The sequence below is a fragment of the Scardinius erythrophthalmus genome (assembly GCF_964197995.2).
Source record: "Scardinius erythrophthalmus genome assembly, chromosome: 24".
NCBI lineage: Eukaryota > Metazoa > Chordata > Actinopteri > Cypriniformes > Leuciscidae > Scardinius > Scardinius erythrophthalmus.
Genome location: NC_138244.1, coordinates 14,374,777 through 14,401,354, shown reverse-complemented (window position 1 = coordinate 14,401,354; position 26,578 = coordinate 14,374,777). Strand labels below are relative to the sequence as shown.

The window sequence follows — 26,578 nt, the reverse complement described above, 5'->3', positions numbered from 1 at the left end:
AATCGTGTAATCTTTTTTACCTCACGTCTTGAATTTTCATTGAATGATAACCACGTAAAATCTCTTCTCGACAATATCTAATCCTTACTCATTTAGGATTTTTAAGTACAATCAACTTGGATGTTTAGGTCATTTCAACTTAAATTACATTAAACTGACTTAAAAAAATAGTTGAATCTTGATAACTATAAAAAAAAAATAATTTAAACAATTTCAAAGTAGTTTAAATAATAAATGAGTTGTACGTTTTTTTTAATTGCTTAACTTATTTTGTTGAGTTAAAGTAATGTAAAAACATGTTAACTTATTGATTATATAATTTTCTACAGTGCAATATTCTTAAATATGTGTTCAGCACACTGTAAACCCGAATAAGCTGGAAAAACTCCAAAAAATTTAGTTCCGTAACTTACGTCAAATTTTTTAAGTAAATTTTAAGCATTTTAATTTTAGTATTTACTCTCCTTTTGAGTGTCCTTTCTGTACCCTATTTGTGGAAAATGACGTTTTTGTCCAGCTTGTTGTCCAGAAAAAAGATCGATGTTGCACAATGTTTGACATTCCAAATGGATTTTATTTATTGTCTTTTAAAGGAAATACATGATAATGGAATAAAGTTGTCATTTCAAGTGTGCACTTTATTGCTGTTATAACATAACTGTTATAATATAGAAAGTTATACATTTGGAACATCATATATTCTTGTAAATATGCTTTTAACATTCTCAGTTAACAAGAGAAACAACAGAAAAGTCTGGACTCTTCATCTGCCATGTTTTCCAAAAGAATATCAATGTTTTTGGGTGAATTTAGAAATGGCCCCAGATTAGCAAGGAATGTAAAACACTCTTATAGAAGGCAGCGTACCAGAGAACTAACAGATCTTATCTGTTTTCATTCCTCTTTGATGACATCTGGAGACTTATCCTGTGAGGATGGCTGTTTGGAACGGGAAAATCTCTATGCTGCTGAGTTCACTCTCAGACAATACAACTAAAACAACACACTGTCGCATTCTGGTACAGTGATGGATAAAAAGTGCTCAGTCAAAAAGATGTGCTGCTGTGACCTTGCCATCATATTTCAGGCCTTTCCCATCAAAGTCTGAAGGCAGGATTTCAGCATCAAACTCCTTGTAGTAGTTCTCCAGCTCATCACCGTGGACAAACACCTTCAAAGACGCAGAAAGTCAAAATCACGGGAGTCCATCATAAATCATTATTTCTACATTCATTCTTTGCAATAAACACCATTTACCCTTTCCAGCAGTTTGCCCTTCATTAGGGGTTTGACCACATTGTAGGTGGTGGTGAAGTACCAGGGCTGGTGGATAAAGTGCACTGCTTTGAAACGTGCAGGGAAAGAATCCTGCCATACAGAAACAGAAATTAAATGTAAGCAATTAGCATAATGTAAAGATTGACATTTCATTTAGAGTGTGTTAACAGCGCACTCAATGTTGTCATCTTGGACTTACGCTGGCACTTAGTGGCGTAGTTGCTGCATTACATAAAAGCTTTCAGTTACTGATTTTAATTAGGTTATTAGCAGGTGGAATAATTTAATACCTGTCTTTTTGAATTTCAAATAGTTAAGTTTGGTGCAAAATGCAAAAAAAAAAAAAAAGAGGTTGAATTTTTATGTAATAATATTTTGATTAACGGCAAGTTTTATTTACACAAATGTAGATTTGTTAGAGTTGCTCTAAGTTTTGTGGTATTTAAAAATGATATGCAATATATATTGATTAACTCCCCTTAATTGTAATATATTTCAGTAGTTATTTACTTTTCTCTTTCAATGAATGCTACTTGGATTTATTGAAATAAAAGTCACCTGCAACATGTCCACCATTTTCTTCAGCTCTGTGGGTTTGATGCCGGAGGCTTGCTGCATGGTGAAACCCTTGAAGTTTTCAATGATGCAAAACCCGTTGATCTGTGTCTCCTCGTTTTCCAGAAGCTTCTCCAGGATCACACAATAGGCTCTGAGGATCTGGAGCAAACACAATATCAATACATGAAGCAGGCTTAGTTTTGTGTTATAGCAATGAAAACATGCCATTTTCTACCATAAAAACAAATAATACAATATATTTTTATTTAAAATTACAATACATAATAAATATAAATACAAAAAATCATTAAATATACAGTAAAATTATGAAATATATTATTAAAATATAAAACAACTATTTTATATTTACATATATTTTACATTTTAATTTATTCCTGTGATGCAAAGCTGAATTTTCAGCATCTTTACTCCAGTCTTCAGTGTCACATGATCCTTCAGAAATCATTCTAATATGCTGATTTGCCACTCAAGAAACATTTCTTATTATTATCAATTTTGGATTCTCTGATGAATAGAAAGTTCAATAGAAAATGCAATAGAAAGTTCAATAGAAAGTGCAAAAAAAGGGAAATCAAGCAAAATACAATCCTACAACCAGTTCAGCCTATTATCACTAAAAAAATCACCTCATCAAAGGTGATCTCCTCATAGTCCCAGTTCTCAATGTTGAAGAGCAGCACCACACGGCCGTATTTATCTCTGCTCGACAGGATCCCTGGGTATCCGGCCTCAATGGTGCTGCGGACAGCCTCAGGGGTCAAGTTTTCAAAGAGCTCAGGGTAATCCCGTCTGAAGCGCACATAACCTTTAAGACAATAAAACCAATAATAATCTGTAATACCAATAGTAGTCTGTTTTAGGGTGAGTAGCATTCGGATGGCAGCAATCATAAACTTATCTGATGAAAATGCTTACCCTTCATGAGTTCATAGGCCCTGTTTATTTCATATTTCCTGGCACGGATGAACCTCACCAGCACGCCATCGTCTTTTTCCCCAAAAGTGTCCTGAACACCTTTAGCGAGTTCGTCTCCAGAATCGGCCTTCTCTTTAATAATACCTCTTAGTTCCTTTACGGCTGACACTCGCTTCTCATCCGTCTCATTTAGCTCATCTTTAGCCTACAATGACATCACAAGTTAAAAATGCAACATTTGTTATTAGTCAGAATGTGCAAGTATGCTAACTTGTTAGCAGAGATGCTAGTTTATGTTGTGGTAATTAGATTTTTACATTTTCCACGTCACCATGATGCTGGATGTTTGCTAGGTTGTTACTAGCGTGTTTTGGGTGGTCACTATGTGGTTGAAATATAATAATAGCATCGTTTGACTTAGCAAACAATGCTAATAGTGAATTAGCTATAGTAAATTCATATTTAGACAGCTAAAATGTTGAGATCAGTGTAATTGCGTTTATGTACATTCAAACTTTCTAAAGACTTGCTCACACCTTCTGCACCGTGTGGTCGGGTATTTGTTCACAGGATCCGAACACCGGCCCGTGATCTTTGACCGTGAGGTGCTCCAGCTTAGCCCTGAGGGCCTGCTCCTCCTCGGACACCATCCGGAATGATCCACTCTATAGAAAGTTATGGAGAAAGACTCATGAAAACATCCTAATCCTGAGTTTGAAGCAAACACTTTAGTATAATCAATGGAAGCTAGTGTGGGCCAATGCTAAGCTCACTCACATGAATTGCATAAAGCCTAGTAAACTGGGTCTGAGATTGGGGATAAGCTGCTAATGTTCATAGTTCTATCCCTGTACTAAAAACGGCTTGTTCTTAAAACATTTGTTCACCAAATGAGTGACAGTTTGGAGGAAAGAGGGTGAGATCACGCTGTGTGACATAACAGGGACTTAAGACTTCAGATTAGTGGGAAATACAAAGTTAATGCTGATAAAACAGTTGTAAAAGTTCTCTATTTTAATAACATAATTTGGTCAGTAAGCATCATTGAATGTGGTTTTACATCTTAATGTGAAAAATGAGACATAACAAAACTGTACTTACAACAACAGCCATTGCTTCAGATGCTCAGTGCAACGTTCTATGGAAAGAGAGATATTTATCACAAGAAAAATGCTTACACTCCAACAAAAAAGGTTTTATGACAAGGGGATCACAATTTTTCTAAACCATGAGAAATCATAAAAGTTGAGTGACTTGGTAAAACTTCCATCATCATTACAAATAAGCTGTTCTGCTATACTTAGACAAACACTAATTAGTTTGATTAACCACATTTTTAAGAAAAAAAAAAAAGAGAAATGAGAAATGTTTAAATATTAATTTAATTTCATCATTCATCACTGAAAGCAAGTGTTTTCATTTTGATGCCCAGGACCCCTTTCAAGGCAGATATGTATTTCATAAAATGTAATATAAACACTAATAATGTTTGAGGAAAAAACAACACATAATAAAGACAACATGTTGTTTCTGAAATTAAATAAATGGCTTTTATATTATCATTGTACTAAAGGAAAAAAAAATATAGAAATATAATAGTAAATTTTTCACATAATATTTTAATAATTATATTAACCCACCTTTAGAGTAATAAAATACCAAAATAATCAAACAAATTAAATAAAATATTACCAATAAAATAGTAATAAAAACCAATGAAATAAAACTGATTTCTTATTATTAAAAGATGGTTTTCTTTAAAAAAATAATAATAATAAAAAATACAAAGTTGACCTCATTGCAATCACCATCACTTTAAAAGTAAGAATTATCCGTCATCATTATTTTTAAATATTCTAAAACATGAACAACAAAACTAATCCCATGCTGTCCTAGGCAGGAATAGGCACTTACCTGCTCAAGCCACCAGAACTGAGTGAGGTGAGGAACAGGTGGCTTTAATAATTTGTAGTGTGACCCCTGATGGATTAACAGCGTCATATAGGATTATGCAGAGCAGATTTGATGTTAATCAGCGAAAAACATTGAGAAAAGGAGCAAAGAGAACATTGACCAATAGCCTGCAGCCAATAGCATCATGGCTCTAATATTTAATCAAGAGAAGCCTTCCCCCACCCCAAACCTTGACTGAATAAAAATATAGCATTCACCAAAGGGAGTGGACAGGAATGTGCCAAAGGTATAAGAGGTTAATAATATTCAAGGTTAAATGAGGAGGATTTGGCAATCCATGGACCAATAAGATTTGACTGCATTCCAGAACCAGTGAAAAATATGTGCTGGCAACGTGAACGGTGTCTGGAAATAGACCTTGAGTTGAGACTTTAAACACAAAGCTGTGTTCTCACATGCCAGGATATAGATGTAGGCATTTTCACTAGAATCAGATTAGAAAATAGTTATAGGATAAATAATGCATCGACTTAAGACTCCGATTACAGTTATTTACAGTAAGTCCTGTATATTTATTTAGGTCCAATTTTCTTCACAAAAGGTTTTACAAAGCATCTTGCAGTTTTTAAACTTGGTAAAAAAAAAAATAGATGGCATTCAGATTTTGACATTTAGTAATTAAATCATATATATGCTTTTGTTTTATATTTAGAGAGTGACTGCTTTGGAATGATATTTATATGCTACACAAATAAATGCTGAATTCAAGAGGGTTGAAAACCCGTTGTAGAGGATGGACCGAGAGTTTGGGCCATAAATGTTTCAAAGGGCACAAATCAGTTCTAATTTTTAAGTTGTAAGTAGCCAGTGGTTTGAGCCCAGAATGCCTCCCACGTCACTACAATGTTTCCCAGTGATACATTGACCGGTGGGGTGGCTTTAATCCCTTAAAGCAGGATTTAGCCTTTGAATGTGAGGGTCTGTGTTACTAAAGCAGTGGGATTGCAGCACAATGGTCGTCTCTGTGCTACCAGAGCTGCTCAGTGTCTCAGTTGCATGACTCTTTTGTAAAGGCAATGACAAACAAATAGTGGAAAGACAATAAATTTGATGATTTGTTATTATGCAGGTACTGTGTAGGCTATATTGTTTCAGCCAAAGCAGAATATTTAGACTAATGAAGAACTTTTGAGACCTTGCTTCCATTACATCATAGTTTCAATCTAACCTTTGTCAGGTGCCAGTTAAAGCTTACATCACACTGTAGTCAGAGTACAGAATTAAAACCAAAATACTAGATTCAGGGTTTTTCAGGGACACAGGAGAGCTTGTATAATTGTTTACCTCGCCAAATCAGATGGCAAAAGTGACCACTGAAGAGTCATCGAATTGGTATGACAGCAGTGTGAAGCACAAACGGGATGGCAAAAACGTTTGGGGTTGTCCGTAACCAGTTACAACTTAAACTACTTTAATCATGTAATCTTCGGGAGTTCCGATCATCTTCTTGAAGACAAGTATGAACACTACTTCTAAAAACCAAATGATTAGGCCTACATTATAATCCTAAGGAGTTGACGTCACAAGCCAGTGATATTATAGATTGTGTTTATGTTAACATCTATTCATGTAGAATACAAAGTCATAAATCGCTAGATCTCAAAGATAACAACATTCAACATAAACCTGATGCATGTAGATAATCTACACCCCAATTGACAGTTAAGGCGCGGTCACATTTATTGTTATTTGGCGAATATTCGTGAGTGAAATCCGATTATTTGTGCGAGGATGAATTGTGCAGATTTCACTTGTGTTCAAATTCGCCACATTGACCGACAGTAATTTCTAACTTTTAGTCGCTAATGAATAAATTTAAGAGTAATTTCGAATCCATAATCTTTATTTAGACATTTTTGTATTTAAAACTTTTGACATGACAGTGTTTTCAGGATGAAGAGCATTGTCAATATAACAATAATGCTAACTGCAGCATAATGATTGATATCATTGATATCATAACAGATTGATAACATTGATCATACAAAAGAGAAACTCACAATGGAGTTAATCCCTAAAATACAGACTGTGTAGATTCAAAAAGCTGTTATTAATTTAAAATCCCTTTATGAACATTATCAACTTTTACAGTCAAAGTTTAAGTTATTAAATAAGTTTTTCAAGTGCGATATTACAGTTCTACAAATTACACTTCCAACGTTCCTTACTGAATGTTAACATGTCAAGTTTGAGGTTTAAATAACATTAAACAACAAAGACGATTCCTGGCATTGAGGTTGGCATTGTTATATTAACTCTTGGTCTTGGCTGCAGTCCATCAAACTTTCCGTCCAGTACTGGTCTTCCACCAAACTTTCCGTCCAGGTCTGGTCTTCCACCAAACTTTCCGTCCAGGACTGGTCTTCCACCAAACTTTCCGGCCAGTACTGGTCTTCCACCAAACTTTCCGGCCAGTACTGGTCTTCCACCATCAAACTTTCCGGCCAATACTGGTCTTCCATGTAGTGCAGGGAGTTGTCGGGGTTTGAATTACGGTCTGTGTTTGAAACCCAGGACAGGATGCATTTTTCCCACTCGTCCCCTACCAGCTTGTACAGGTCCATGGCAGCACGAGAATCCTCTACAGAGCAGTGACCCATCCTGCCATTCTGAGAAAAATATCCAGTATGTCAACAAGTAGCAAGTAAAATGTGAGAGAAAATGTATATATACACCAAGCCTGGTGTCCCCACTTTATCTCATTAAAATGACCCGATCTTACCTGTATGGTCCTATTAAGAAGCGTCTGAGCCAGTTTCTTCAAAGAGATTTTGCATTTTTCAGCAGCATTATACAACTTTCGCAGCAAGCTACAGGAAGAGGTATCCCTAATCATTCGTGCCGGGACGGAGATGTCAAGCACCATGAAGTCATTAAATAAGGCATGGCCAACAATAATCTTCTCTTTGAGGATGTTGGCAATCTAGGAAAAAAAGAGAAAAAAAAGCGCATGGTGTTATTTCAGACATTTTCTATGAAATTCAGTAGTCGTTTATATACAGGGCTCAACAATGATGTCATGGAGTTACATTAAAGCGGTGTAATTTCCAGCTACAACTAGGCTATATTAAAAAACAATTATGTAACTAGTGTATACATATTTTTAAACTTAAAATGCATTTAAAATGTATAGAAATATTTAAAATATATTTAAAAATAGCTACCGTAAATTGTAAAAAGGAAACAATATTAAATCCAATATAAATAATAGGAATATAAATAGAACATAAGCAATATATATATATATATATATATATATATATATATATATATACTAATAAGTTACAAAATCAAAAAGTTTTTTTATTTAAACTATTTAAAAAAAAAAAATCTTATCACTCAAGTTACTAAATTACTAACATATACACGGTACGGTTCGATTTTTTTTTTACTGAGAACAGTTACAACCCTAGAATTTATACTATTGATTATATTAATAATACCTTTAACTTAATTTAATAATATTATATAGATATCCATATTCCATTCCCTTTGTTTTTACATTTTTGTGGTTGGACCAGTGAAAATATCGACAAAGCAATTCAAAATCTACTGGCCTCACTGAGCCAGCAGGAAAAAATCCTTATTACACACACTACACTACATAAAACTACTACACACTGTAGTGTAAACACACAAAAAAATAAAGCAGACCTAATAATAAACCCACAAGAACAGAATACAGTGGTTTCTCACCTCATTTTGAGCATCCTCAAAAGGCACTGCTTGTGCTAAATGATGTTTTCTAATGCCACTCCATCTTGTGCGGTAGTCTGTGACTGGATGCCGAGGTAAAATATATTTATCATATATAACACTACCATAATAATTTACAATACTACAGCGTGCCACTTCACTACGCCGGCCACCAGGTCCAGTGCCGACCATTTCACAGTCAATAGCTACTATCCTAGAGTGGTCTATTCCCCCACATGGCGAACTCCTGCCACTAGTGGGAGGACTGGTTTCAGATGAAAATCCACTGTCCACTTCCCAGCTGTCAGTGAGAGGTAGTGCAGACTCAGCTTCACCAGTCAGTGTATGAGGGGTTATTCTAGGCCTTTTGAATTGCACATGATTTGACTGTTCAGATACAGATTCCGAAACATCTCCATGTTCAACACTCCCCGTCTTGTTTACCAGATGCTCATCTGACTTTCTTTTCTTTCCTCTTTTCTGGTCACATGACAATTCAATGGTGGAATCTTTTATTTTATTCTTTTTCCATCGTCTACATCTTTTAGCTTGATGAGAAATAGTGGTTGTTTCTTTGTTTGAGGCTGACAAGATGTTTCGGTCCACACCGTGGCTGGTGAAGTATTTCCAGGGTAAAGCAGACATTATGTCAGCATGTAGTTCAACAGCTGTCAAAAAAAGAGTTACTTCTGTCAATTAACATTTGTGGAGGATGTTAAGTTGAGAATCAAGACATTAAATCTCTCTCCTAAAAAAATAAATGGCAAATAACATCAAGAACAGTGCACTCTTAATAAATTATGTAGCTAGCAAGTTGCATGATCAATATTAACTCCATATTTAATAAAACTATGAAAGGAGTAGATGGTCATTTAGCACTAGCTAGCTAATCATTTAGCAAAGAAAGAACGTCATTTGTCACGTTTACGTGTAATAACAATACATAACTGACATAACACTAGATTGTAAAACACCACGACAAAAAAAACAAACAATTATTAGCATGGTAAAACTTGATATTTGAACACAATAGCACTGTTAGCAGCACATACCTCTGCGTACACGTGGACCCGGTTAGAAGCAAGGCAATGAGAACATGCAGAGACAAGACCCAAATCCCGCGATTTGATTGGCCGGCCCGTTTGGACGGCATTGCACTCTGATTGGCCAAAGCGAATGCCAGCACAGAGCTCCTCCCTCAGGATCTTCCAGCCTTGTTGTCGAAAATAAATTGATGTAAGGTTGTTTTATCTTTGTAAATCGATATGTTAACTTGACGTTAGAGAAAAGAGACTTTTCTTTTCTTGAATAAGTCAATTAAGGAGATATTTTAGTAGGCTGAATAAACTGCTGAGAGATAAATGACAATAATACCAAAGAACAGTGCAGACGGTTAGCAAAATACTAAGCTGAGACATAAGCTAAGCAACAGGCTATCATATTCTACACAGAATTCATCAAAAGGGAGATTTTTTTTATATATATTAATGTGATATAGCATTAAAGTTGTGAATATGTTTCAATATAGTTACTTGGCACAAGCCATACAACAAAGAAATAAGAACAATTTGTTGCTTTTACATTTAACAACACATAACATAAATAATATTGCATTATATTAGGCTACAATGAATAAACTGCATTTGTGTGGAAACACCTCGTCGCATAATAAATCTGACTGCATGTCTGCTGAACTTCAACATGTTTGCATTACATATTAATTTTAGTGTGAGTCATATTTGGGATTGTATACTATAAAACTTTAAAAATATGGTAAAGATTGTGTGACAGCAATGATTCGTTTTACGTAGGCATTACATATTTACTTCGGCTCAATTCGGAAAAGAATAATCTCTGAGCATAATACGTTAGAAATAAGTTTTAGAAATATGTTAAATGTAGCCTATATAGTTTGAACCTACAGTAATTTGCCGCTTCAGTTTGGTTAAAGAGGTGTGATGAAATGTGTGCGTTTATTAACCCCCTGAAATCAATAACCACAAACCAGCTTTACAGCTTCGGTTTTGAATGATAAAAGGTTGTATAAATGTAACATTGTGACGTTTTGCTTTTCTGATTTGTTTTTCAGTTGTTCGGACTGGTTGTTCAAGTGAGCATCCTTGGATACCATTGGCTGAGGACTGAGTTTTATGTGCATGTAAGTGTGTCTGACCTTTTTTCTCTGAATGAAGTTTGATGATGATGATCTCTGCTGTATTTTGCCTCTGAATCATGAAATCTGTGCTTGTTTATTTCTTTTATTTCCCAGACCCATATTTTCTGGATAACATGCATCAATGGGAAGTCAAGGTATATTTCTGCCCTTTGAGATCACTAATGATGATCACAATAGCAATGAATATCATTAAATGGAAAGATCAGCCAAAAAGGAAAACCTGTTATCATATAATCACCTTCAAACTTGAATGACTTTCTTCCATCCTTGAGTACACAAAAGGAAAATTATGAATAATATAGCCTACCGGTTGTTTTTTCCTATACAGTTACTATGAACTGAACAGGCACTTGAGTTTTACATAAAATTATAATAAATTATACGGCATGAGGATAGTTGCAAATCATGATACAAAACAAATGACTGTGCCCCCACTAGATGGCCTTGTCCTTCTACAAACCAAAGCTGTTCACTTCCACTGATTGGATGGACATGGGCCAACCTCCTGAAATCACTATTAATCCTCTTAGAGACAACAAAATGCTTACTCGCCCAATCCGCTGCGTCTTTCCAATGTGCCCACCCTTTTCTCCTCTCTCCATTTCCCCTCCCCACTCTTATGAACCCACTGTGTGGAGAGATTGTAATCCAAGTGGATTATACTGTAAATTGGGTGATGGAGGATTGCATGCTCTGGAAGTGAATCTCAACTGCAGCATTGTGCTTGCCTTTCGTTTGATTCAAATATTATAACTGGGATTATTTTGTGCCAAGAACCATGGAACTTTGGAGAACACCTTTCAGATGTGATGCTTTGCAGATGGCATGATGGAGAGAATCTTAAAATATTGATATCACGTTTGCCTTGATTTTAACAACAAGGAAGAAGGACTTAATGATAGCATTAAGTGGATTATTTGGATTATCGGTATCATCCCAAATATGAGAAGCACTGATTACTCAAAGCAGCCCAATGGGAGTTTGAGAAGTTTCTGGAAGATCTGAGCATGATTAGAAGTCTTCCGTCGTGGATCACAAGGCCCTCCAAGAACTTTTGGATGTGCAAGTTCAGTTGATGAGGAGCTCAGAAGGGTCGTAAGAGACGTTTGAAACCATTTAGGCCAACATGAATGGAAGTGAGTGGAATGGAAGTTGGGTTTTAGTCGTCTTACTGGAGTCGTGGATTCTTTGAAACGTCTTCTCATGACTTCACCATACAGATGTGGCTCTTAAGCATAGATGTCAGCATCATGTGTCACATCAGAAGGTCTTCCTGGGTCACATTCCTCATGGTCTACACAGGCTGGCTGTGTATTTTTACACATGCTCAAATGAAGATTCCACCTGAAACGTAAGATTTCATCTATTTTATCCTTATAGGCATCCCTGGTTTGATTTTCAGTGAAAACAATAGATGTTGAGCTTGATGTATTTTTGGGTAAATGTTTCCATTGATGATATAATATTAGGAGACTGTTTTGTTTCTATTGTGTTACTGTCCTGTTTTATTTTATCAATGGTTTGGTAGATGCTTGTAAGACCAGACAGACTATTTCCGGGTCTAATTTGCTCTGTGCCATCTTCAGTTTCATGCACATTGGAAGACAGGAAGAGAAATTCATTTTTAGTAATTCCCTGATTCCCTGAGTTTGTTGAGGTGTAAAATTCAGTTCTCATGAGGCTTGGAAGTCGTTCAGTGCAATAGCAGATGGCAGACACTTTGCGATATACGTAAGCTAAGCAGCTGTGAAAATATTTTAAGGTGGAAACGCAAGATAATTTGGTTGAGTATGCACAATTCTTTCATTACTAATACAGAAATAAATTATTATATAATTATAATCTGTATAATTTATATACTGATTATATGATTTTATATATAAAATAGATTAAATTATTATTGAAAAGTATGTAAACTATTTGTATAGTACACCCAAAAATGAAAATTTTGTTGTCATTTACTCACACTCATATCATTTCAAATCTTTATGACTCTTTTTTTCTGTGGAGCATAAGACAATGTGTTATGAAGACATTTTTTGTCCATTAAAAACACTCAAAATATTTTCATTTATGTTCCACCGAGGAAGAGTCATACAGGTTTGGAACAACATGAAAGTGAGCAAATTATGACTTAAATTTTTTCAGACATTGTCAACTAGTAGGTTAATGTCCTGACTTGAAGTGGTGATACACTGATGGATCACACCAGCTCGTTCTCAGATGGCAATGCTGGCCACAGGTCCTGTACACAAAGGAATATCACTGGATTTGAGTACTTTTGAGTACTGATAACGTTATTTTCATGCATAAAAATTATAGTTTTATAACAGTATGTGTACTAGACCAGCTCAGCATGTAACACCGAGCATATTTCATGACTAGACCAGTGCATCTGTGTTTTAAGGATTTATTGCTGAAAACTGTTTTTCTCTTGACCTTAATCCCAATGTTTATTTTTAGATTTTTTTTGGATTTATATAACTACAACAATTCAAGGACAAAATTGTTCCACTGCATTTAAAAAAAAAATAGAGTCATCAATATTTAAAAATATAATTAATAATAATTAGTATATATTTTAAAGGTTCGGAAGTCTCTTATTATTTTATACAGCACCATATTGTACCTTTATTCTTAAATTTTGCTTATGCAGGGGAAAAAAAAATATCTTCATGGTTGCTTCCTAATCTGTTGTGTTGTTCTTGACTCCCTGTTTATTTCCCTCACTGTAATAGTATCAGTATCCTCAACATTGCCAAGCTATTAACACAATTCCCTAGCCCTCTTGATGATCCCAGACTCCTTAAGGTCAACAGAGATTCTTCAACATAAGCCTGATGACGTTTAGACAGACTGACCAAGATCTCAACTCTTATGACAAAATGCTGACAAGGCTCTTTATATGACTAACCACAATGCTTCATTTGGTATTTTGTGCCCTGAACATCAAGCATGACAGAGGTGTTTTATTATAGTATATTTATTATATATATATATATATGTATATTTGTGGAGTTTATATCATTTACAGTGACCTCATATGTACTTAATGTATAGGATTGTTTGAGTTTGGATTGCAAAGTCTCCATTCACTGTCAATGGTCAGAGATCAATAGATTACTTGGAATCCTATAAAGTGATTATGGGCCACCTGCAAACTAAGACAATTATGTATATTTATAGACTGACAGATGGGGGGGTTGATCAAAGCAAATGTAGACATTTGTTTAATAATTTTAAGTTTACCAGGGGAATTCCAACTAAATTCTTTGCTGTGGACCTACCCAGCTAACAGGGAACATTCACAGAACTTTAGCTACGTTCTGGCAGGCTTCTTTCAAATGTATGACCAAAGTTTCAGAATATTTATAGATCATTCAAAAATAATGTTCCCATAATGTTTGCAAAATGATAAGACGGAATGTTCCCTTAACATTTATATAACCAAGAAAAGTGTTTTAAAAGAAGTTGAGCATTCATGGAAAAATCAGAAATAAAGTTTTCATAACTTAATGGGAATGTGAGCAAAACATTCTTAGAATATATTTTTCTGGGTAAACACTCTCAAAATTTTTTTTGTATCTCCAGGGTTCAAAAATGGGCCGTCACCCTTTCAGAGCAAATCAATGCCATTGCATCAAAATATTCAGGAGCTGCTCTATTACAAAAGGTAAATATCAATGAAATTGTAAACTTCCCCAGTCCATTTAAAAAAACTTTTTTTTTTTTGTCATATTAATAGTCAGTAAAATAAAGGAGCTAATTATAATGACTGTTTCTTGCTTCTTCTTTTTTGCATGTTCAATCAGGAGAACCATTGCATATATTCCTTTAATAAAAACAAATTGTTCTTGAAAATCAAAATGCTAAAACCACTCTCTGTTTGTCCAGAAACTCAAAGATGTTGAATCCATCATCAGAATAGAGGACTTGGACGGAGCTCGATTAGTGCTGGAATTTTCAGAAGAAATCGAGAGAATGCTTGGCAGCAAGATGAAGTCTGTGAAGGTCAGTGTAAGGTGCTCATTTTTTTTTTTTTTTTTTTTTAGATTGATCCTAATTTTTAAGACTCTGATTCACAGTTTAGTGTTATTTTGTGAGGAACTTTGGTTTTAACTCATAAGAATGATCCAAAATTATACTGTTCTCTTTTCCCTCAGAGGCTCGCAGACACAGCTGAGGATGCCGACCTGTATCATGAGTTTAATGCATCTTTAAAGGTAAAAAATCATCAAAATAAAACTGATTTGGTGTGTAAACCTGATTGTAAAATTATGGCATAAATATCACTTATTAGATCATTAAAATATATGAAATATTTGATTATATAAATAGTACATTTATATAATACATATATTAAATTAAGTAAATACAGTTATTGCATGGTCATTTTTTGCAGTTTGACTACTATAATTCATTATTGGTGAATACTATGGATGAAGAGGGAAATTTCATTGAACTTGGAGGCGAATTTCCATTGGAGGAGAATGAACATTTCAACAAGCTGTCAGTCAACACTTTAATGAGTGACATCCAAGTTCCAACCAATGTGTACAACAAAGGTATGATAGCAATGATGAGAATGTCCACTGGCTTTGTATCTGATTTAAACACTGGTTAATCAATGAAAAACGCTTTTGACTTAACAATTAAAATTCAGTATAAAAAGAGTCAGTATATTGTATCAAACTTCACTGGATGAAGATTACTTATGATTTGAGTGCTATATCTATACAATCTATATATGATGGTTGCATTTATATTCTGAACGGTGTGAACTGAAATTAAGATTTGTTTTTTACATTATTAACAATGAACTTTTCGATGCCTATTTTGTGCAAATGCAATATTTAAACATCTAAAACGAATTTGCGTCGTGTTTATTTGCAGATCCGGATATTCTTAATGGAGTGTACATGTCAGAGGCCTTGAACGACATATTCATCAGTAACTTCCAGAAGGATCCCACACTCACTTGGCAATATTTTGGCAGCTCATCAGGCTTCTTCAGACTCTATCCAGGTTTGATCAATTCTGCTTTCAATCAATCCTACAACTTCAACGACTAAAAGAATTTGCATTATTAATGTAAAACATTTCGGTTTGCTTGTCTTTGTACCTTTTAGGAATCAAATGGACCCCTGATCCTAATGGCGTTGTTGCTTTCGACTGCAGGAACAGAAACTGGTGAGACAAAGTAAAGCATTTGACCTCCTGCATGTCCAAGTGCTTGGCAATGTAGTGAGGTTGATTCATTCATATGAAATGAAATGTATGCCAATTGACTTGGATTCAGCAAGGTATTTTCCTGACCCAGAGTGCAACGCAGGATTATCTGTGTGGATGCCACCCAAATGTCTGCTTGCATCTCAGTTAGGCTCTGATACCAGTGAAAGACTTTAATCTCATTCTTAAGTGGTTAGCAGCTCAACAGCCAGGTTAGTAGGACTGACACAGGCTCCATATGTGAGTGTTTATACAAAGGCAGGTGATTGCAATGAATCTGAATAAACACACCAGTACTAAGACACGGCCATTTTGAAACAAGACAGATTTGGATGTACGTCATCATTGTGTTTGTGACTGTCTAGCCCTATATAGGACTGAGAAAATGATAAAGTATCTTATATACAGTACATTTGGATATTTATGTGTTTGCACTGAAATGGCTTAAAATGGTGATTTGTTTTTTCAATGTGTTTTTCAGAGCCATTTTTGCCAAAGAGATGAATGATGCTGAAATTAGATGAGATGATGTTAAACTAAAGAAAATGTACTGTTTTAGTTCAACATAAATGGTGCTAGGTACTTCATCTGAATTTGAACTTACTTCGCAACCGTTAAAAAAGTATGTTCTATATAGTATGACTGTGTAAGAATGTAATCCGGACATACTACATCCGCCATGTTGTCATTATCATGTGACCTACCATTGTCAGTTGTGTGGCTTCACTACCATTCATAAATCCTCTCCCGTGGCCTCATGGGATAGTAAAGTGTCCATCGAATGCGCATTTCAGAATCTCGCTGGAAGTAGGTCATCCGGGAACTATGAATTCTGACATACTACTCTGTTGGCGTGCTGTTTTTCGCATACTAGGGAAGTATTCGATTTCAGACACATCAAAAGTGTTTAATAGGGATGCACGATATATCGGCCACCATATCGGTATCGGCTGATAGATGTTCCATTTTAATGTTATCATTATCGTCCCGATAAGAAAATTTGGCTGATATTAAAGCCGATAAATAATTACCTTCCGCTGAGACACTTCAGATGCGCACTGTTCGCTATGATGGTTTTGAATTGCTTGAAATATGATTGCAATCACTTCAAAAAAGGAAAATATAGTTAAGTGCAACATGCACAGCTCAAGTCGGTCATATAGGCTACATAAAATTATAATAAGAACATTATAATTGTGTGCTTGGGACGTGGGACGTGGCTTTTAATAATGAGACTTGTTTTTGTAATCAGGTTCTCGGTTATTAGTATTGGCCATATTTTCATATCTGTGCATCCCTAGTGTTTAATGTTTAACTAAAACAGTAAAAATAATAAAATATAATAATAGATAGGCATATTATCCATGTTTTCTTTCACAAAGTGAAAGATTAAAATGTAAAGATTAAAATCTAATATTTTATTAATTAAATTAATTATACAAAAATAGTACTAAACAGCAATATTTACCTACATATATATTTTACTTAAATATTTTCATATGTATTAAGTGCCACGCAAGGACATCTATAAACATTGTTGAGTGATGATGCACACTCTCTGATCAATGAATCAGAGTTTTGAATCAGTGAAATGGACAGTTTGTGTCACGTCTCGTTTTGGTTCATGTTTCAGATCAGTCTTGTTTCATGTCTCTGTCATGTAATCCCCTGTTCTAGTCATGTGACCCTGCTTTGTGTTCCCTTGTCTTATGTGTCATTTTCTGATTGATTTATTGTCTTGATTGTTCACAGGTGTCCCTTGTCCAGTCCTTAGTCTTGTGTGTATTTAAGCCCTCATGTATGCCTTGTAACTTTGTCAAGTATTGTTTCCCTGTAACCACTGTTGGTGAGCACCATGTCCATGTCTTGAGTTTCATGCCATGCCTTTGTTTTATGTTTGATCTTGCTTTTGAGGAGTATTAATAAACTGCACTTGAGTTCTACAACTTGCCTCCAGTGGATCACCTGTTACAGAATCAAGCAATGAACCAATCAGAACATGATACACAAGACAAGGAAATACATGGTAGGATCATATGACAGAGACATAAACAAGACTGACATGAAACATGAACCAAAACAAGACCTGACAGTTTGAACTGATTCACAAACTTTACTCAAACACGTTTAAATCATAAAAACCTGTGACGTAATGCTCTCATAATCATAATACTCCTATATTAGTTTGATCACACTTTAGTTTAGGGTCCAATTCTCATTAGTAGCTAACTATTATCTACAACTTTTGCCTCAATAAACTCCTAATTACTGTTTATTAATAGTTGGCAAGTTAGTTAGGGATGTAGAGTATGGTCACGCAACTTCTAAGAAAATCCTCTCTCTCTGTCACAGGTATATCCAGGCTGCCACCTCTCCTAAGGACATCATCATTGTGGTTGATGTCAGCGGCAGCATGAAGGGTCTGAAAATGACCATTGCCAAACACACCATCAACACTATCCTGGACACGCTCGGGGAAAATGACTTTGTCAATGTTATTGCAGTAAGAACACACTTTGCTTTCCATATAGCATAATTTTCTCATTTTCTCAGCATTGTAAAATTTTGCACGTCCTTTCCTTAGTACACTGATTACGTCCGCTACGTGGAGCCCTGTTTTAAGGGAACATTGGTGCAGGCAGACTTGGACAACCGCGAGGTAAGTCGATTATCCACTTCGCTTGAGCCTGAGTAACTAAGCCAATGACTCCAATCGGCACCGCAGGATACCGGCACCCAACCATTCCCTCATATGCACTCACGTATGCCTCGCACACGGAGTTACATTATTATTTTCTTTTATATAATTTATTTAGATATGTTTTTTTTATTATCTTTATCATTATATTTTATTAGATTTGTTTTTTTCATGTTGTTATATCTCTGAATTATTACATTTTATTCAATATTATTTAGGTCTTGTGCAATTTTATGTTGAACTGTTTTCATTCCATGCGACTCTCATTTCAATCAAATCTAAACACTCCCTCTATCTACCTTTGGTTGGAAAAAAGATTGTCCCAGCCCAAACTCATCCCACTGGTTGAATCAATGTCGGGCTGGTGTTAAAGGAATACTCCACCGTCTTTTCATATTAAACTATGTTATTCCCTTAACTAAGACGAGTTGATACATACCTCTCTCATCTCAGTGCGTGCACTCAATCGCTCTGGCGCGCGGCGAAACTTTGTTCACTCAGTTCATTTAATACGGGCCAAGCAGAGAAGCTACTAAACACCTCCACGTTTTCCCCATTTAAACACAGTTACTCGCGTAGTGTAACTCGACCTAGGACGGTGACACAAAACAAAACGTTGCGCTTTTTCTAAGCGTGTAAAATGGATAACTATATTGTATGGCGGAATACCATAGCAAGTGCTTATGAGCACTTCGACTTGGCGGAGTAATATCTACACTCGTAAAAAATCCTCTCACCGGCCCCCGCTCCCTCTGGTGAAGATATTACTCCGCCAAGACGAAGTGCTTACAAGCACTTGCTATGGTATTCCGCCATACAATATAGTTATCCATTTTACACGCTTAGAAAAGCGCAACGTTTTGTTTTGTGTCACCGTCCTAGGTCGAGTTACACTACGCGAGTAACTGTGTTTAAATGGGGAAAACGTGGAGGTGTTTAGTAGCTTCTCTGCTTGGCCCGTATTGAATGAACTGAGTGAACAAAGTTTCGCCGCGCGCCAGAGCGATTGAGTGCACGCACTGAGACGAGAGAGGTATCAACTCGTCTTAGTTTAGGGAATAACATAGTTTAATATGAAAAGACGGTGGAGTATTCCTTTAAAATTTGTACACTTTTTGGGAAATCAATCACTTTTTGGGAAATGTGCCTGTTTTACTTATTGGTTATAGTTACTTATAAATAAATGTATATATATATATATATATATATATATATATATATATATATATATATATATATATATATATATATATATATATATATATATATATATTAAAAATAAATAGTACATTTAAATATAAAAAACTATTTTTAAAAATTACTTGCTTCACAGAAGTGAATGTTTGCACTCGAATGAATTTTTTTCTGCAATCACTGAAACAAACGGTGTTTCTTTTCAGGGACACTAGGCTGTAGCTTTGACGGAGAAACTAGGCCCATCCTCATTCTGCTGTTGCTTTTAGTCATGTGATGGGCTAGCGGGTGCATGATTTGATCTAATGTGCAGCTTTTTTGCTTGTTATGTATCAGAGGGCAAGTAGGGACATACTCTAATCTCTGGAATTACAGTTGGATACAGAATTATAGTGCGATCGGATAGTGAAATTACTGCAGGTAGCACGTTTCATCCTTTGGATCACTCTCGTAATACTATTTTGTTAGTGAAAACAAAATTCAGACAGTTTTGTACATGCAGTAGAAATAAACCACATATTTATATATATTGATAATGCCACGAACTGATTACATTTTTATTTTATTTTAACTGAATTAATTACATGATAAGCTGATTAATTAATCACAAATATTCTCACATATCAGTGTTTGCGAAGAAAAGATATAATTCAAAGACCGTTTTCTGCACCCCTGAGTGCACTAAATGGCCATACAGCTTAGTCTAGTATTGTGCATCTCTAAATACCCACAGATAGGATAATGTAAATTGTGTAGGACAGTTGGACAGGTCTGTGCATTCACAGACTGGGACTTAATACAGGTTGATGGGTCAGTAGAGCTCGTAATGACATTCCCTGTCTAAGTCACTCTGCATCTGCTCAAGATTCTGACACGGATCCTCTAAGAAATGCTCTGAAAGACAACAGCACACTGAGATCCCTGTCCCACCGGCTCAGATGAACTCGATCCTATGTTTCGTCCCATTTTTGAATGATCTCTCTAAGTCTTAACCCTTTTATTGCCACTGGTCAGTTATTATCTGGGAAAAAGACATGCAAGTTGTCAAAAAGAAATCAACAAGAAGATTTGATAAATAAATTCATAAACAGTAAGAATTCAAAATTAGTTTTAGCTTTCATTTTAGTTGACAATAACAACACTGGTCGAGGAGGAGCAGATGAGATACTGAGATTTAGATTTTTTGGGGAAAGTGTAAAAGATTAAAATCCTCACTTTTTTCCTATCCCATCTCTCCTTTCAGCATTTCAAGCTGCTTATGGATGATCTCCATGTAAAGGGAGAGGCTAAAGTAAAAAAAGCCATGAAGGAGGCTTTCCGCATCCTCGCTGATGTCAGTATCATTCACAATACTTGTTCACATAAACATATAAAACTGCATACGATGCCAACCCTCTGCATGTCCCCATGTTCCTCTTCCTGTCTTCTAGGCCAGAGCAAATGGTCAGGGCAGCCTATGTAACCAAGCAATTATGCTGATCACAGACGGAGCCATGGAAGATTTCCAATCAGTGTTTGAAGAGTTCAACTGGCCTGACAGGAAGGTAACACACAATCTGCTCACTCTACAGGGAACGGAGGCTGTAACATATGACGTACAGCATCTATAAAATCTGCTCTGTAAAATTGTTGAAGAACCTTCGGGAAAAATGTCTTGGTGTGCATTGCTCACTTTACCTTCATAAACTGATTTTAAGACATGAGACTTGATTGAACAAAAAAATGTATGGATACATTTTCCAAATGTTCAAACTACAGTAACATAAAATGTAATGTTTTCAGGTACGGGTTTTTACTTACCTTATTGGCAGAGATATGACCTTCTCAGAAAACGCCAAATGGATTGCCTGCAACAATAAGGGTATGTAGTCAGCCATTATTACATTCTTGCTTCTGTAGAACACAAGATTGAAACGGTCGAAACTCATGCTGTACAGTATTTCAGATCTTCTGAAACCATATCATACTTTTTGTAAGGAACAGAAATTGAAGTTGTTAATCTTCCCCTCCAGTGAGCAGTCAACCACTACAACTGAGTCAGTGAATTGAACTCGAGACGGACATCAATTTGATTTATCAGTGAATCATTTAGGTCAGATTACTAATCAAATGTCCAGTTAATGAATGATTCATTAATGCATTCTTTGATGCACCATTCAGAACAGATGATTCTTGTGAACTGGATCAACTGATTCATAAAAAAGAAAGAAAAAAAAAAAGACTAATTTAGATTTGTTCCTGATTTGTTCTGGTGAAGATTTTAAGTTAGTAATAACTCTAACTTAATATCACACTTAGTAAACCTGAAATATAGTGCATGAGCATTTGATCAAGCTTTTGTGTCTTTTTGGAAGCTTGAAAGCACCATTTCCACTCATTATAATTTCACTCATTATAAATCAACATATTGGAACCATAAGAGCAGATGGTTCATTGGTAAAAAAAAATCTCCTTTTGCGCTGCACGTTCATTAACTTCCAACAAGAAAACATGCAAAAATCGTATACGTACATTTTATATTTACAGGATATTATACTCACGTCTCTACACTGGCTGACGTACAGGAGAACGTCATGGAGTACCTTCATGTTTTGAGTCGACCAATGGTCATCAACCATGACCATGACATAATCTGGACTGAGGCATATATGGACACTGTTGTGAGTAAAACAATTACACCAATCAGAAAAACACCAGAGAATTTGATAATACAAAATCAGCTTGAATTCACAATTCATAAATTCCCAATTATCATTTTCATTTCAATGTGATTTTTTGTGCTTTTTGACCCAAACGTGTGCCATGTTTCCTCATATTTCACTGCACTAATGTGATTCTTTCCCATTCATCGCCATCATCTTCTCTATCACACAGCTTCCTAACACTAAGGAGGTAACTCTTTAGACAGTAAAACACGCTTCACTGTATTTTAGCATGTATAAATAGAAGACTTTAGATATTTAGCCTGTGCTCAGAGTATAATGTTGTAGTTGTTAGCCTGGTCAGCATAGTAGGACTTCTTGTTTTAGGACGCCCCCTACTGTTTATCATCATTTATCACATTTTTCAGGGCATGATATGATGATCTAGCTTGCACTATTAAAATCAACATGAAATGTGGTTTGCAACCCATCTTACTTCTGTAATGACGTATTACCAAGTGAAACAAAAATAAAAGTGAAGTCAGGCTTTATTTTACTCATCTGGGATTGTTTTGATCGTGAAAAATGTGCATGTGGATGGTAAATAGGGTTCATTTTGATTTCATGTTGATTTTAACTGTGTGCAGTCTGAATGTTTGGTCTTCAATGTGTAAGATGCAAAATTGCTTTTTCTCAAATCTGTCCCATAGCTGTTCAAAAGCAAGGCTCACAGTCTGCTGCTCATGACGTCAGTGGCTATGCCAGTGTTCAGTAAGAAGAAAGAAACGCTTTCTCATGGCATTCTGCTGGGAGTGGTGGGAACTGACGTCCCCCTGCTGGAAGTTATGAAACTTGCCCCGCGATATAAGGTACAAGAAGCTTAAAGGAGAACTCCGGTCAATTTTAACATTGAGTTAATTTTTTTGTACATTTGGAGTGCTGTCAATACAGAGAACAACGACAAAAATCGGTGTTGTCTACACCGAGTTATTCTATTTTTAAAATTTGCACCCTGTTGACTTCAATGGGGCAAGTACTAAACCTGCTTTTAGTGAATCTGACTGCAGTAGATGTGAAAGATATGTATAAAAATTATGTTATTTAAGCCAGCGCAAATACCTGTGTTTACATCCTGTTTTCGGGTGAAGTCCAAAGTAGTCGATTGCCGAGTTCACGCGCATAGGTTTAGTACCTATGATCACGCGTGTGAACTCGGCAATCGACTACTTTGGACTTCACCCGAAAACAGGATGTAAACACAGGTATTTGCGCTGGCTTAATTAACATCATTTTTATACATTTCTTTCACATCTACTGCAGTCAGATTCACTCGTGTTCACTCTGAAGGAATCACTCACATGACCTGTGCACTTGTAATGACACATCAAGGATGTTAAAGGGATAGTTCACTTTGAAATTAATTTTTGATATGTTTTAGCTTACCTCAAGGGCATACAAGATGTAGGTGTCTTTGTTACCGCTGTAGTTTCAATTTTGATATTTTTAGGTCAAACCGTTCTTGTCTGTCAGTCATATAATGCAGGTCGATGGTCACTGTATCAAAACACAAGCACAGAGTCCAAATTAAAACAATTCCCCATCGTCCAAATGAAACAATTCCCCATCGTAAGTACACACACCGAAACGAGCGGTTTGTGTGAGAAAACGAACAGTATTTATATCGTTGTTATCTCTTGAAAACAGCACACGTCTAAATGATCTGACAGCGCGGGCGGGTATAGATGTATACATAGATGTCGCCTTGGCTACTGCAGTTCATTGGAACGAAACCGTAGCCAAGGCGACATCTATGTATACATCTATACCCGCCCGCGCCGTCAGATCATTTGGACGTGTGCTGTGTTACAAGAGGTAAAAACGATTTAAATACTGTTCGTTTTCTCACACAAACCACTCGTTTCGTATCTTAGGCCATCAATGTGTACTTACGATGGGGAATTGTTTAATTTGGACGATGGGGAATTGTTTTAATTTGGACTCTGTGCTTGTGTTTTGATACAGTGACCATCGACCTGCATTATATGACTGACAGACAAGAACGGTTTGACCTAAAAATATCCAAATTGAAACTACTGCGGAAAAAAAGACACCTACATCTTGGATGCCCTTGAGGTAAGCTAAAACATACCAAAATTTATTTTCAAAGTGAACTATCCCTTTAAGAGGCTAAAAGCAGGTTTAGTACTTGCACCATTGAAGTCAACAGGGTGCAAATTTTAAAAATAGAATAACTCAGTGTAGGCAACACCGATTTTTGTTGTTGTTCTCTGTATTGACAGCACTCCAAATGTACAAAAAAATGAGCTCAATGTTAAAATTGACCGGAGTTCTCCTTTAATAATGTACTTATTATATATATATATATATATATATATATATATATATATATGTACTTATTATATAATAATAATTTGAAGATTATATATATATACTGTATACCACAGGTGCTATTTGTGATTTCAGTAAAATATTAGTGGGTGGGTTAATTGGAACTAAATATGAAAAATGTCCACATCATATTTCAGTTCAAAATCAAAAAAGAGAATATATATATATATATACTGTATAACAAATTTTAAGACCATAAAATATTTGATAGTTTTTTATTAAATTTATATTTACATTCTGACATTCATTTCATAACAAGCACATTTACCTCACAGAATCTCATTATCATAAAGGAGTTTGTGTGTAATTCTCATAATTCACAATGATTAAAAAAAATGTATATTTTTTTATTTTTTTTATATCAGCTCAGATGAAAGGCTATACAACAAATGCTGACATGTTTTATAAACATTTTACAATTTAAAAAATATATCTAATAATTGGAATGTAATAGTATAATATAATTGGAAATCTAATGTCACGTTATCACATATCAATTTAGCTTCTTTCTTGGTAAATTAGTTTTAGAAAATTGTGACTGTACTTAAATATTTCGACATGTTCAGACTCATCAGACCCATAACTTTGGATGCTTTCAATGAACAGCCACAAATGCTGATATGAATAAATAAATATGAAAGTGTGGATGCTAATGGGTGGTATCTTTTAGCTTGGAGCACATGGTTACGCCTTCCTCATCACAAACAATGGATATATCCTGGCACATCCTGATTTAAGACCACTGGTGAGTCCGTCTGAATCCTCTTACTGTCTCAATCACTCGAACATCTGCTCTTCTAGATAGACCCAAATACTATGAACAGATGTGTATTGATTTGTCATCCCACTTGTTTTTGTAACAGTACAGTGATGGGAAGAAGTTGAAACCCAAGCCTAACTACAACAGTGTGGATCTGTCAGAGGCAGAGTGGGAGGACATTGAGGACATTGTGAGTTTTCCAAATATATGCGCTTACTTTCTGTAAGTATCCTCACTGTTTTGAGGCTCAGCAAAGTCTTTATGATGTCCTGCCCTGTCTTTGCAGTTGAGAACAGCCATGGTGAAGGGAGAAACTGGCACTATGTCTTTAGATGTGAGAGCAGCTGTGGATAAAGGGGTGAGCATGTTTGCAACTTTTATGTCATAATGTTAAATTGCTTTAACTCCTTCTTTTAGCTGAATCTTACGAGTCCTGTCAAGAACGTAACAAGAACAACACGAAGAACCATCATTCAACTCAGATTCTCATTATTGCGTTTTTCCTCCATAGATATTTTGGACAGGTTTTATAAGATTCACCATTTTAATAAGTGTAACATAAAGTGATAATGAATTATATTTAATGTAAATGTTATATTGAGCAATAACCTCTAATAAATCTGAGTCTTTGTGATTGTATTTTTCCATTTATCCCCCAGAAAAGGCCTTTGTTCCTCAAAAATGATTATTTCTACACAACCATCAATGAAACTCCATTTAGGTTTGATATGCTTCTCACATTCTTCGAATATTCCCGTCATATTTACTGTACATGAAATAGATTATTGTAAAACGCATATTTTAGTAACAACCTTCACATGATGCTTGTTTCTGATGTGGTTTCAGCTTTGGGATGGTGCTTACGAGAGGTCACGGGCAGTACATGGTCTATGGGAATGTTTCCGTTGAGGAGGGTGAGTTTACAGTATGATTAATAGCATGTGTGATATACTGAGGTGGGAATCATACTCTACAGTTCAAAAGTTTGGGGTCAGTAAGATTTTTTTTTTCTTTGTGAAATAAATTAA

The 26,578-nt window shown here is 35.5% G+C and overlaps 3 protein-coding genes across 3 annotated transcripts in view; 1 reads left to right on the top strand and 2 right to left on the bottom strand.

The window, feature by feature from the left end:
• Positions 1-556: 556 nt before the first annotated feature.
• rlbp1b (retinaldehyde binding protein 1b) lies at positions 557-4,712 on the bottom strand. The gene is made up of 8 exons (XM_081356157.1): positions 4,687-4,712; positions 3,874-3,910; positions 3,309-3,437; positions 2,773-2,977; positions 2,484-2,662; positions 1,837-1,995; positions 1,258-1,368; positions 557-1,171 (listed from the first exon to the last, which is right to left on the bottom strand). Exons 2-8 carry the CDS (start codon positions 3,883-3,885, stop codon positions 1,043-1,045), a joined length of 924 nt encoding a protein of 307 aa, XP_081212283.1. The 5' UTR covers positions 3,886-3,910; positions 4,687-4,712; the 3' UTR covers positions 557-1,042.
• Positions 4,713-6,284: 1,572 nt separating this feature from the next.
• On the bottom strand, positions 6,285-9,565 carry isg20 (interferon stimulated exonuclease gene). The gene is made up of 4 exons (XM_081355997.1): positions 9,495-9,565; positions 8,443-9,110; positions 7,469-7,669; positions 6,285-7,355 (listed from the first exon to the last, which is right to left on the bottom strand). Exons 2-4 carry the CDS (start codon positions 9,085-9,087, stop codon positions 6,993-6,995), a joined length of 1,209 nt encoding a protein of 402 aa, XP_081212123.1. The 5' UTR covers positions 9,088-9,110; positions 9,495-9,565; the 3' UTR covers positions 6,285-6,992.
• Positions 9,566-11,838: 2,273 nt separating this feature from the next.
• cacna2d4b (calcium channel, voltage-dependent, alpha 2/delta subunit 4b) overlaps positions 11,839-26,578 on the top strand; it is a gene marked incomplete at its 5' end in the record, with an annotated part of 33,488 nt that continues 18,748 nt past the window's right edge. The window contains 20 exons of the mRNA XM_081356229.1: positions 11,839-11,969; positions 14,210-14,291; positions 14,513-14,629; positions 14,782-14,841; positions 15,021-15,183; positions 15,512-15,643; positions 15,748-15,808; positions 18,200-18,350; positions 18,432-18,506; positions 20,983-21,072; positions 21,170-21,283; positions 21,522-21,600; positions 22,266-22,399; positions 22,614-22,631; positions 23,092-23,250; positions 25,461-25,535; positions 25,654-25,740; positions 25,837-25,908; positions 26,210-26,271; positions 26,397-26,464. Coding sequence (XP_081212355.1) covers positions 11,839-11,969; positions 14,210-14,291; positions 14,513-14,629; positions 14,782-14,841; positions 15,021-15,183; positions 15,512-15,643; positions 15,748-15,808; positions 18,200-18,350; positions 18,432-18,506; positions 20,983-21,072; positions 21,170-21,283; positions 21,522-21,600; positions 22,266-22,399; positions 22,614-22,631; positions 23,092-23,250; positions 25,461-25,535; positions 25,654-25,740; positions 25,837-25,908; positions 26,210-26,271; positions 26,397-26,464 — 1,930 coding nt within the window. The remainder of the gene's footprint in view (positions 11,970-14,209; positions 14,292-14,512; positions 14,630-14,781; positions 14,842-15,020; positions 15,184-15,511; positions 15,644-15,747; positions 15,809-18,199; positions 18,351-18,431; positions 18,507-20,982; positions 21,073-21,169; positions 21,284-21,521; positions 21,601-22,265; positions 22,400-22,613; positions 22,632-23,091; positions 23,251-25,460; positions 25,536-25,653; positions 25,741-25,836; positions 25,909-26,209; positions 26,272-26,396; positions 26,465-26,578) is intronic.